The sequence below is a fragment of the Nipponia nippon genome, unplaced genomic scaffold, assembly GCF_047370975.1.
Source record: "Nipponia nippon isolate SJK-2023a ecotype South Korea unplaced genomic scaffold, ASM4737097v1 scaffold_8, whole genome shotgun sequence".
NCBI lineage: Eukaryota > Metazoa > Chordata > Aves > Pelecaniformes > Threskiornithidae > Nipponia > Nipponia nippon.
This window is the reverse complement of record NW_028262402.1, coordinates 38,906,755-38,920,036: the sequence shown is the minus strand read 5'-3', so window position 1 is coordinate 38,920,036 and position 13,282 is coordinate 38,906,755. Positions and strand designations below refer to the sequence as shown.

At 40.0% G+C, this 13,282-nt stretch overlaps 1 protein-coding gene and 1 long non-coding RNA gene across 12 annotated transcripts in view; one reads left to right on the top strand and one right to left on the bottom strand.

Annotated features, from left to right (window-relative positions):
* Positions 1–287: 287 nt before the first annotated feature.
* LOC148050570 (uncharacterized) lies at positions 288–12,808 on the top strand. Of its 3 annotated transcripts, XR_015701118.1 has the most exons (5): positions 288–806; positions 1,443–1,604; positions 7,667–7,814; positions 8,808–8,878; positions 8,982–12,808. It is a non-coding gene; the product is annotated as an uncharacterized LOC148050570 (long non-coding RNA). The 3 variants fall into 3 exon arrangements; XR_015701116.1 differs by having other exon boundaries at positions 7,667–12,808; XR_015701117.1 differs by having other exon boundaries at positions 288–1,109; positions 7,667–12,808.
* The window catches only part of PIP5K1B (phosphatidylinositol-4-phosphate 5-kinase type 1 beta), a 115,331-nt gene continuing 107,256 nt past the window's right edge, over positions 5,208–13,282 (bottom strand). For all 9 annotated transcript variants that reach the window (XM_087742670.1, XM_087742668.1, XM_087742666.1 and 6 more), the window contains one exon: positions 5,208–5,951. In XM_087742670.1, the coding sequence (XP_087598796.1) occupies positions 5,949–5,951 (3 nt within the window). In that variant the 3' untranslated portion in view covers positions 5,208–5,948. The remainder of the gene's footprint in view (positions 5,952–13,282) is intronic.

The window sequence follows — 13,282 nt, the reverse complement described above, 5'->3', positions numbered from 1 at the left end:
CCAGCCCCCGGTGCGAGGCAGCGGGGCGGCTGCTGGCGAGGCCCGGGCCGGCGGGGGCAGAGGGCGGGTCCCGGGGGAGGCGGTGCGCGGAGCAGCCCCTCTCCCTGCCCCGCCGCCGGTGGACCCGAGCGGCAGAGCGCTTTCCCCTTCCCGGGCGGAGGTGGGAGGCACAGGCGGGGCGGGCCCTTCCCGGGCCGCGGCGGGTGTTTCTGAGGGGCACCGGTCGCCGGAGGCGCCCTTCGGTTGTCCCCGACAGGGCGCCCTGGGCGCCGGCCTGTGCAGCCGCCGGGGGGCGGGCGCCGGGCACCAGCGCTCGGCCCGGGGAAGGCGCCTGGCGCCGGCGCACAGCCGGGTACGCGCCCCTGAAGGAGACAAACGGATTTCCACCACCCCCCCCAAGTCCCTGGTGACTTCAGCCGCGGTACAGCCAGACTAAATTAAATCCAGGTGGTTTGCTGCGGAGACAAGAAGGCTGCCGGGGAGTCGAGTACGGCCCTTCTCCACGACGAGCCTTTTCCAGGAGGTGGCACTGTCCCCATCGGCCCGGCAGAGGGGGAGGGCGTCCTTCCCCCCGCACAGGCACCGCTCAACACCGCGCAGCAAGGCTGTAACCTAGAAAAGCGAGGTGCTGGGTCCTGCTGTACTGTTCAGGCTTTGTTTTGCCTGCTTAGGAGAACTTGGGGATCTCGAATCTGGCGGGTATCATAAAGACAAGTAGCTGCGACAGTCACTTGGTAACATGACTGCTACTGCTGTGCACCTTTACCTCGGCTGCTGTTCTCAGACCGGGGAATAATTGCTCGTGGGTGAGTCTCTGCAGGTACCTGTTCAGGCAAAGCGATCTTGTCGCGTAGATTTACAAGGAGCTGGACCCTGGAAAGGACAGAAATTGCAAACAACGCTGCCCACCTGCCTTCACCGCTTGAAAAAAAAAAAAAAAAATCCCAGGCAGGGCAAAGGAAAGTTTCTATTTATTTCTGCCTTGCAAGGACTAGCGATTGTGACATGCAGACAGTTCCTACGCACCACCGGTGCTGACAGCAGTCTAATTTGAGCAGCCTGAGCTATTGAGAGTGTATTGGAATCACAGTCATTTCCTAAGCGGCATGGTAAGGATCCACTTGCTGTAGTTGTGCTGTTCTACAGTTCCTGTCCTCTTCTCTGGCAGACTTTCAAAGTACAGTATCTACAGCTTTTCCAGACCTAAGCAGTAATAGAGAGGGATTCCCCCTTTCTTGACAACTTAGGACAAGAACTGCAGGACACACTGGCAGTACAGAGAGGGAGCAATGGGACAAGGACCAGGGCTAGTATCTTGGGTTCAATCTCTGCAACGGGCCAGTTGGACAGTGGATTCACACCCCAAAACCGGAGCAGCTGCAGCTCACTCAAAAAAGCTGTTGAGATTCCAATTCCTGTTAACTGCATTTAATTAATTCTAGGTAACTGCACTGATGTGAGCAGCTCATATGGACTACTTGAGATGACAGTCATCGGTTTCTCCAGGAGCTATTTTGGCTGTGTGAATACCTGAGTCCATGGAAAGGCACGTTATTACAGAATATAGCATCCACTCAGGGACCCATTCTAGGACAGTATTTTCTGTAAGTATTCTGATCCATTACCTCCTGTAGGTGAAATGTTACCCTGAGACAGTAAAGGGAAAATAAAGCACATCGTTTATCACACCTGACATATGTTTGATAGAATTTCTGATGGTGTGCTTCAAAAAGCAGTGAAGAAAGAGAAAGGAATTTATGTAGCTGACTGACTAAGTTCCTACTGAGTTATTTACATGCTGGTGATATCTTATTATTAATGATATGTGAGGATGTCAGGAGTCTCAGCTAGACATCTTTTATTGTTACTTAAACTAAAAAATAAAATAGGCTTACTAGGGAGGTGAGAGATAAGAAATCATTCTGATAAAAAAGTTTCTTAAAAAAAAACATTTTCTGTGGGAACAGAGAGAGATTTCATTTCAGATCCTTCCATAGGACAGGACTGCAGGATGCAACAGTTCCAGGTAAAATCATAAATATGTAAAGCATACAAGTATTAAGAAGCTTACCACTGATTACTGTGTGATGGATTTTTACATTTCTAAAACTCTCACTCAAGTAAGCAGCTGGCATCTTGCAATGCTTTAGAGAATAAGTTGTCAAGTTTCTCACCAAGATTTATATTATTTTTCTCTTTAAGCTGAAATTATTTTGTACCACACAAGGGGCAAAAGCCCAGACAATTCGAGTTGGTTGTGCAAATTTCAACTGAGACTTTGACGTCTGTTGTAATTAAGAGTTCTCTGTACCAAACCATATTATCTAGCTTAGTCAGCCTCTTGTCTCTTTCCAGCAGAGTCCTGTGCGTTTCTTTTTTACCAGTATCTTCCCTCAGACCTCGTGGGGGTCTGTGTTCTTGTTGCATTTTGTGAGGGAAGTTTTTATACATCAAGCAGATATAAGATACTCTCTAGTTCCTTGACGACCAGCCCATGTTCTTATCACTTCTGGAAGAAATTCGTTATGTTTTTGCAGCTGTAATGGTCTACATACTGAGATAAGGCCTATAGGGAGAAATAACTTTTATCAGACCACAGAATGCATTAGTAAAGTAAACAATTCCTTTTTCATACCTTGGTGGGGAGAGGGGAAAGCAGCTGGAAGAATGGAGGAATGCTTGTTCTTTTATGTAGCATTTCATCTAGTAAAAGATGGTGCTTGTTTACATACCTTGCCATTCCTATAAAAAGAGCGTCAGAAGATATTTTCTGGTACTATCCAGGTAGTTCCACAGTGATTTTTCTCTAATCATCCAAGGTCATATGCAACTCTCAATAGGAAATGTTCATCTCTTGTTTCTAAGTTAATGACAAATTGATGAATTAGTGCAGATTAATTATTTTCTCTGGTATTAGCAATCTCACTTACCAAATCTTTCAAAAAAATTTTCAACAATGTTTGAGTTAATGAACTTTACAGGACGCTACTACCAGTGAGGGTCATTCACACAACGTCAAAAGGGCCTGAGTTAGGGGTTGGAATTTCAACAATGATTTCTTAATATTCTTCATCTTGATCCTTGTCCCTTAGGTTAATGTTGTTCATACCACAGGACTTTGGTATCAGTATCTTTTTAGGCTGGTGTAAAATAACTGTGAAGCAGTTCCAGCTGCAAAATAGCTGCAGGGTCAGGCCCCACACTTTCAGTCTGGAAAAAGCTGCTATCTTTCTTCTTGCAAACAAACGCATGCATCACTGGAAACAGGTCAGCAAATGGCTTCTACAAAGGATAGGTGGAGTGCACTACTGATTACTCTTCTGTTGCAGTCTAGTGTTCAGGGTTTGGGAAAATGGCATTGTGTTACATGAAATTAAATTGCCTGAAGTATAAGCATAGTCAACAAGAAAACAGATCTCAGGATAGGTGTGTCAGTATTTTCAAACTGTTGAATTCTAGTACAAGGACATGAAGTTGTTGTTTTTTTTTAAACTGAGGACAACTATTACACGCTACCAGCAAAGGCAAAACTCGCCCTCTGAATGCCATACGTTTAAGTCACAGGGCCAGATACATAAATGTGGAGATATTCCCTGCCTTTCTCTAAGCATGTATCAACCTGTGCTTTTTCCTTCTGGGCAGCTTGCAGGGCCAGAGTATTCAGATACCACTGCACACAGAGAGCCCACGTCTGTGACCTAATTCTTCAAATTTTGCTCCCTGTGGTGAGCTCCATCTGTTTAGACCTGGAGAAACAGACCAATACATTACTTTAATACCCCAGGGAGTTGATTATGCCGTCTGTATAGATTTTATTTTTACTTGACATGCACTGCCTCATCAGCTTTATAGATATGTTTAATAGTCATTACATTTTCTTCAGAGTGCTACCAATGCAAGATGAAAAATGAAATACTCAGGCATGACACACACACACAGACACACACACGACGTGTAAGTAAGTGCACATGCTTTGGAGAAGGTTTTCCCAGTAGGCTCCATAGTCTATACAGGATTTTCTTTCACAAGTATTAAATGCCTGTTTTAATTTATAAATGACTGTGTTAAAGGGATTGTACGCAAAGGATGGCTCAGTGTCTGAATCATTTAGTGTAGACATTCTGGCTTTGGACAGAATTGTATTTAAGTTGTGCATCCTCTGGGGTCTTCCTAAGGACAAATGATTCAGACACGACAGTCTGCTAGGTAATTGGGAAAAAAGTGACATGTACATGCTTTATGAGAGTTAATCTGGTGCTTAAACTAAGAAGTGTCACGTTTTTCCCCAAATAAGAGTAATCAGAAATATCTACTTTGCATAGAGTCACAGTCTAAATATGCTATACACTGTGCATGAAGGAGCAGACACTTCACATAAATGTACAAAATGGTTTTGCTCACAGGGCATGCAGATTTGTCTCTTGCAGAGGAATGCTGCAGAATTATCTTGCTGAGATTAAGCAATCTAATTTTAAAGCCTGGAAAAGAGGTAATCGTGAGACACAGGCTCTAAGTTACACCAGAGACTCTACATACTTAGAGGAAAAAAAATAACCTTTCAATTTCTCTATTCTGTGCATAATTAAGGAATACCACCCTCCTCCTTGTCAGGGTTATAGGATTACATCAAAATTAAAAAAAAAAACAAACAAACCAACAAAAAACCCCCACCGAAACCTGAAATGAAAAATTCTTCAGAGGTACAAAGCATAATTCTAGAAATTAAAGTGCCAAATTCTGGTTTTGCCAATCCTGCAAGTTTGCTACACTTCCTCCTCGAAGAAATGTTATTACCAATAATTTTCATAAACTTTCAAAGTGACACCTGTGTAGTTTTTAACTACACCACCGCATTGAAGCATGAAATCTTGGATTGATGGTCACTGGTGTTTGGGATTATCTCTCTGCTGCTAGGGGAATTAAGGAAACCAGAACAGTTTCTATAGTTATCTTAGAATGATTGCCCATACTGAAAAGCCTGAAATGCTTTTATGAAGCAATGCCTGCTGAGTATGTTCCTTTGCCTTTGCTGCTCTAATTTCAAGATTCCACCCTTCATTATCGAGCTGGTAGAAGATAAAGACAGATGCCGTGTTGTAGAGTAGTTGTCATATGTCTTGACATGCCTCTCAAGACCATCTCATGAAGGTAGGGAAATACCAGAACAGTAGGTCCTGTACAGATCAAAAGCAGGTTGACAGCTGTGATAGTCTTGAGAACAAAATATTTTATTCATCAATAAAACTATAGTTTACAGTAGTATTTACTAAATAAATTATATAATTTCTCTTTTACAATAAACTAAAATCAAAAATATTTCAAAGGCAATATATGTACACAACATAAGGCCTTGTTATAAATAGCTTTTTTTTTTTTTTTTCTCCTTTTCACTAACAGTGAAAATATCTTTAGAGGCTCATTTTCATATAGTATGTGCAGAGGTTTACCCTAACCCTTGTATGACAAATTCCAATTTCCACTGACATGGACCTAAGTGATTAGAATGGAAGGGTCAAAACAAATTAAATTTATTTTATTCACCACTGTGCTTATTTTTAAACAGGTAAAGCAGATAATAGATTTTGCTTTGTGCATAGTTACAGAACACATGCAAATGAAACCACTAGAGAGTTGATAAGAAAATATCACTTTCAAGTCCAAAAAAGGTGATCGGCAATAGAGTAGAAAGCAGCCTGAATACACAGTTCTTCACAGTTCAGCAAGCAACAGCAGATGATAGCAGTGTGGAATGTTTCACGTCATTTTTGCCAACTCCATCATCCTTTCTATGGTTCAAAGATCCTGATAGTTCTTAGAATAAGTTCAGTTGATTATGACTCTTTGTCTATTAGGCTCAGCAAATTCCTCCTTCTTAAATCAGGAGTGCAGAAAGTGCTCTTCTTTAACCACGGTCACTTCTCTTAGTTTTACTCTTCGTGTATTCTTTGTTACTGGAAATACAGAAATGACAAGTAAAGTCATGTGTTTATTTGTTTTCTTACAGAATTATAAACAGGCAACACCGTTCTTCCCCTAAACAGGCTGCAGCACAGTTTGGCACTGATTCTTTTCTTACCTTGGTCCCCAGTCAAAAGCATTGGGTCTCTTTTCTGGTATGACAGCTGACCCCTACGGTTCTGCAGACACTGCAGTACAGTTACATTACATGAAACAGAACCACTTGCTGCTGCAAAATGCTGAACACTCTGGACATCAGAGAAGACAGTCCAAACTGAGAGCACTCAGCAGTTCGCAACAGCTTTTATTACCTTGCAGAGCTGGCTGGGGCCTTTGTTACTTAAAAGTGTTAGGTGAAAAACTGCAGTCCTCGTACATCACATATAAAAGTCCTGTTAGCTTCCGCATGATACCCTTCCCCAGTTGAAAAATGACACCTATCCAAAAACTTTCAGGCACAACTAATGTTCTAGTCAATGTCATAGCAATCATTCTATTTCACAAAAAACAATTACTTAATAATGTTAATGATTAGAGTTTTCTACAGTATCTTCTACAGAAGCAGCGGTTACGTAATAACAAATAGTTGATCACTTCTTAGCATGTCTGTAGAGTCAGAGAGTAATGGAAGAGAAACCGTTCTTTGCTGAACACCTTATTACTGGGACTCAAACTAAGGATAAACTGACAGCTGAACAAAATATTTCAGTAAATTGAGTGCATCTCAGCTAATGTATCCAACATGGAGCAGGATATAAAACCAAAGCATCCGTAGTGACCTTACTCTAAAACCTTATTAAAAATACAACAAAAGCATAAGGTCCCATTTATTAAACAGATTTTTAAGGTCACCTTTAAATTGTACTTTTTAATACAAGCCTTTAACTAACCTTTAAATAGTTCAACAACAATCTAATCTCGACTATGAACAGCAACAAAAAATCTCCAAAGGCATTTTTAAAGCTTATCTTAGAAAAAGGTAACAAGTAGATTTAAATCAAGATTTTAGTTACGACTTCTAGCAGTAGACCTTGAACCTTGAAGAATGATATTTCAATATCGTTCTGTGGCAACCTTTAAACCTGTTACTGTATTGTGCACCAGTGTTAAGGTGTTCATAATCACTGATGCTAGTGAGCACAGTGCTGATTTCTCAAAGGCTGTTCTCTCTCTCTAGATAGCTGTGGTCTGGTGATGAAAGTCTATCTACTGATGTATTAGCACCTGAATGTGCAAAGGGAGTGAAGTAGTATGTACTTATAGGATGCAGAACAATTTACTATGCAAAGTGAAATTGTTGGACAAGTGAGTAAAACTAAAGAAAGTGATATTTTAAAAAGAATATGACATAAGCTAACAAGGATTTTTTTTAAAAAAAATTTTTAAGAATCAGTTTGGCAAAAAAAGTTGAAAAATGTTAGTACCGAAAACAAAAGAATGTTTTATGAAGCCGAGATAAAGTAGTCAAAATTTTCACTAGCACCATCTAGTTTCTGGCTGAAAGCTCAGCTCTGTATGACTGCAGGTCCATTTTTGACAGATACAATGGTCACTCAACACAACTTCAGACCCTTCGGCCTTATGGCTACTTTTCACTCTCTAAGGAGACTAGCGGTATGGCTGATGCTGGCTTTATGCTATTCCACTAATTACATAATGCAATCACAACTAGCATATTTTTGTTCCCTTTCCTCTGATCCTTCCAAAGCATTTCAGAGGCATCAGCAATGGAAAAAATATCAGCAAAATCTGCATAACAGAGTTGGAGAAGACAGACCTTACAGGAACTCCGTAGCAACTGTTAACTGCGTGAGTCACAGAAATGCTGTTCGTGGTACTGATGCCATTTTAAGGAGGTGAGATTTTCAGATGTTCATCTCTTTGTCAGGTACAGTCCAGTTCTGTGCGTATTATTCTGGAAAAACGTCCATTTATTTCAAGGTGCAGGACATGATCCTCTAAGCAACTCTGTAACCACTGCACAACTTCTGGGGTTACTTTGAGTGCAGATATAAGAAACATTATTTTGTGATAGAGACTGAGTTTGACCATAGCAATTGGGTTCGAAATGATAAATAATGGACAAGTGACACTACAGGATGCAATCCTGTAGTCACTGTCTGAGATGTCTCACACTGGGTATATAATAGATTTACCATGTTTGAGCCTACTTGAGGCTTTTTGTATTGGAGCGTTTTTGTACTCCCATTCTCTTTTCATGGATTTGTTTTTGAGCTGATTGATTTCCTCATATGGTGCATTAAAAGCCCCAGGCATGAGAACACGCAGTTTAGTGACAATATGTGCTGGCATTTTAGCACCTGGCTTACTCAGGTAATGTTCTACTTGCAATCTGAAATGGTACCTTTTTAATCTAATCAAGCACATAATGCCTGTCTCTGATTTTCATGCAAGGGTGACTGAAATGTTGCTGTTATGTTGCTTCCTACATAACGTTGCTTCTGCAAGAACACCTTTGCCAAACTACATTCACATGCTTGGTCGGTGTTTCCCCTCATACCAAGTTTCAGTATTATGAGGGACATAGGCCTCTTTTTCCTCTCCTTTTTAAGATAATGCATGGATGGATACAAGGATAAGAGAGAGAACAGAGGAAAGGAGCAGCTACCTCACTGCATAAAACAAATAGGTTTGCCCCCTTCAGCCTTAATTAAACAGGACTCTACTTTGAGGAGGGAGTGCTTCAAAGGTTCCAGTATGCGCACGTAACATTTTAAGGATTATTCTGCTCTCGGGGGGGGAAAAAAGGACGTCTTTAAGTGAGGGGGCCTGAATTCCCTTCTCATAGTCCCAGAATTAATGTTCAATCTACCATGTTTTTCCATCAGTATCTTCAGAGAAAATGGTGAGGCAGAGAAACTGATGCCTCTAGAAAGAGAGCAACGTGTCAAAATTTGAGGTATGCAGCACAGTGTGACTGTACACTTTTTAGCTTGTTTTCACACGTATCCTGCCTAGGAACTGCTTTAATTTCTGCTGCACTTGTTATTACTCCACAACAGAACCCTGAAGAAAACTACAACGTGATTAGAATTGAATCAAATGTTATGAAAGACCAAGAAGCCAAATATTTCTGAATGAAAAAAAACACCTCATCAAGGAGTTATGGTAGAAGCACAATCCCCTAGCCAAAGCTGTCTCTGACTAGGATGCTTCATTCGATCAGAGCCAGGTGGGATTTTTCTTCTCTGAAAGGAGAGCTTAGAGTGCTAAACTGAAAATAGCTGAAGGCATGAAAATATTTTAAGAGAAAGTAACTGCGAAGATGAGGAGTTACATAGTAACCTGGCAGTTGGAAAGGTTTGAATATGAACTAGGAAATGCTCAAAGAGACAGGCTTTACTACAGAACTATAGGAGGGAGAACAGAAGAGGAAGAGTACTGATAAGTAAGAAGAGGCAGACATTTTTGACAGTTTCTAAACAGGCATAGACCAATATTTGTAAATCTACTTATCTATCCATCTACAGCAGCTTTGAAATACAAAATTAATCTCCAGCGATGTTTTAAGACTTCAAAATCCTATAATAAAATTGACATTTGGACATAAACCACAACATAAGTAATTCTAAATGTAATGATATTATCTACGCAATTCATCTGACACAAATCATAGCTATGCTAACCAGACTCTAAATATGCTGGGCTTGCTCATCACTACAGTTATTCCATTCTTTTATTGTCCTGAAGAGCTTATCAATCCTTTGCAACCCTATGTTCAGTGGTAGTCACTTCTAAATTATATCCAAATTTTGTGAGCCCTTCCTTCAACAATAGGAGGCAATGCTGTATTTCCATGTAACAATTTCTGCACTACCTAAGAATCTTCCGTTATAGTTAAATACACAGAAGTATTCTTCAAGCAAAATAGTTCATTAATGAAATCCTATAGGCAGGGCATGTATTTATTTATTTAAATCCTGTATTTACCACCAGATGACTTAAGATGTATAGCATCACAACAGAGCAAACGTCGAAGTTTGTCGCTGTGCTATTTACATGCATGTTCTTCTTCCATTGAAGTGTAAAGGAAATCAAGCCTACTTGCAATGAACCAATTAAAGTAATTCTTAAGCCTTACTACTCTGATTTTACTCATATTGTAGTTTGTCAAAATAATACATCAGCTACCTTTGTAAGTCATTTCAGGGGTAGGCTGAGAAAGCACAGTGGAGTAGTTCATAATTGCACATGTTGCTCTTTCATGGACAGAAAGCTCAATCAAAGAATTTGGGACTTCACTGATAACAGAAGGAACAAGGTGACTTTAAGTTATTCCTGACTTTCTAAGTGAAATTATCACTTTTGAGGTCCTCCATTTTAGGTACCAGTCCTTAGTAACACTGGACTAAGGTCTTCAGGATTGGTTGCACTTGCTGATCTCTCTTAAGAAACTTTTGCAGGATTGGTCTTATATTTCCTACTAATCAAATTCCATAGAACACAGTAGACTTTGGTGTTCAACAACGTTTGCTGACATTTAATGCTTTTCTGCTTATATATCAGCTGATGGTGTCTGAACTGACACCAAAAAATAGTGCTTCAGGGTAATTTTAAAAAGAGACTAAGTTTATTTCCAGAAGAAGGAGGAAACTGTTTTACTCTGTTGTTTTGTGGATTTCTACATCAAAGTGCTAAATAGAAGAGTGTTACTTTCTCTGTTACTGGCTTATGTACAGGACACGTTTTGTTTATCTCAGATGGCATCTTTTGCTTCTAAGTATCTGATCTATCATTGTATTACATATTCATAAAAGCAAGAACCCTTTAATGTTTTAATTCTCTGCAGAGAAACATTTCAAATTTCCAACTATTTTACACATCTGCTTCTATCTTTCTGCAATCTTTAATTAAAAATTAAAATTATTTTTATAGAATATTCAGTATTTGTTTCCCACTGTATGGTACTAGAATATTTGGAAATAATTTAGATTGGCTTATACTTACTGCTCAATGCAGATCATGGTTAGTCATATTTTATTCATAAAAGCTAGATTTCTTAAGTTATTATCTGGGTTAAAAGATTTAAGAGAAAATAAACCAATGGAATTTTAAAGTAAACTTGGATTTGAGTATGTTCCTAACAGTGCTGCTTAGAGTGGCATGTGCACAAAATGCTCATTTGCTAAACCTGGTCTTTATTCAGAACTGAGGGACTCTGGGTCCAGACCAGCCCTTCAGTTGCCAACTCAAGATGTCTCTGTGCCTGTGTCCTGGAACAAAAAAAATCTTGCTGTTACCAGGTAAATTCTCAATTTTGACATCAGCTGCACAGTGCGAGTCTGTGTGGTCTTCCCTTAATTTAACACCCCAAACCCAATGCTCTTACCTGTAAGAGGAAATTTTTTTTTTTTTTTTACAATCTCCGCTTCACCGCACCTTACTTGACTGTCTGACTTTGTACACAACACTGTTCAACCAAATGTCATTTTTAAGCTGTTTTTTCTTATAGTAAGTTAACACAATGTCATTTTACTACAGTGTCTTTTTTTTCATTCATGGGATCAAAAATTCATAGCTTTTAATTTACCAGAGGACTAAAATTTGTCCAAGAAGTTTAGCATTTCAAAGCAGGAGGCAAAGACATCAAAGGATTAGTGACGTGACTGAAATTAAGCATGTTAAGATATCTTTGATTATAATATCTAGCGGGTAAGACTACAGCAGCTTGCCTTGCAGTAGAAAAACAGACAAGGATTATTAACTACAGGATTAAAGGAAAATCTGTGAATGCCATTTAAAGCTACATTTTCTCATGCTTTTAAAAGGTCAAAATGTATCTTGTAACCTTTTCAATTGAGGCTTAAATCAGCTAATGCAAACATCATTGATTTGCTTTATTTTTGAGACATACATTAGAAATGACTGACCTGTTCCTACTGTTCTCGAAAACATGCATCTTTCCCTTCTAGCCCGCATTTAATCATCCTCCTATAAAAATAAAACAGCCTTCTGCCTCAGCAGCAGTGAGTCAAACTGATTACATACAGCTCTGATCCTTTAGTATCAGACTTCCCCAACCAGAGGCTAACTGTTGTTGCAGGGTCCGCAGAAGGATATCGGGGGGCAGTAGGAAGTAAAAGATTAGTGCACAAAACAGTATCTTATTCCTCTTTCTTTCACAAACATACAGGGGTACATGTGATTAAGTTACAGGTCACCTCCACAGCAATCTCAAAATAGCTAAGGAGGCATCAATACAGTGTGTGGGACAGGACCAAGAAGGCAGGGGTAATTTCTCAAGATGAGTTTGCCACTTAAGAAGTAACATGTGCTTAGCCACAGTATCCAATTTCGTTGAATCTGTCAGCCGTTGCATACCTAGACACTTGAGGTATGTGCCACTACCTTGTCTCAATTATTGAATTTCAAGTTTAGATGTTTCACAGTGCAGAGAAAGGGTGCTGCTAGGACAAAAAAAGTGTATATGATTCTCTCCACTTAAGACGTATTTATACTTCCAAACCTTTGCTCAGGGGAATAAACACTGGGTGTTTGTATAATGTCCAGAGTTGGGTTTTATTTATTTTTCTGTTGATACTGACCAGTGGAATACACATATACTTACTGCAGTCTCCCAGGCACAATAGTAATGAATGTTTTACAAGCCGAAAACTAACTAAAGCGATCATTATCACACCTGAAACTTGTACGGACAGCTTTGCAGAAGGTATTACCTATGTCTGTCACTAGATTTTCAGAGCATTCCACCATCCACCCTATTCAAGCTTTAAAAAAAAGCATTTCACAGTGCTGAGTAGCGTTAGTGATAAACAAGATTGTTATATTATAAACCAAATTAAAAAATTATCAACAAGAAGTTGTTTCTTTGTTAAGTGGGGCAAAGAGAACCACAGAACAGCCCAGGCTGGAAGGGATGTCGAGAGATTATCTGGTCCAACCTTTCATGGGAAAGGGAGGCTAGATGAGATTATCTAGCACCCTGTCCCATCGCATCTTGAAAGCCTCCAGCGGTAGGGACTCTACCACCTCCCTGGGGAGGTTGTTCCAGTAATTGATTGTTCTCACTGTAAAAATAGTTCTTTCTTATATAAAGATGAAACCTCTCCCAGTGCAACTTGTACCCACTGCCCCTTGTGAAGAGAGAGCCTCCATCCTCTTTGTAGTCACCCTTTAAGTACTGGAAAACTGTGATGAGGTCCCTCCTGAAACTTCTCTTCTACAGGCTGAAAAGACCTAACTCCTTCAGTCTTTCCTCATACAGCAGGTTCTCCAGCTCTTTGATCATCTTTGTGGCCCTCCTTTGGACCCCATCCAGTCCATCCACGTCTTTTCTTGAATT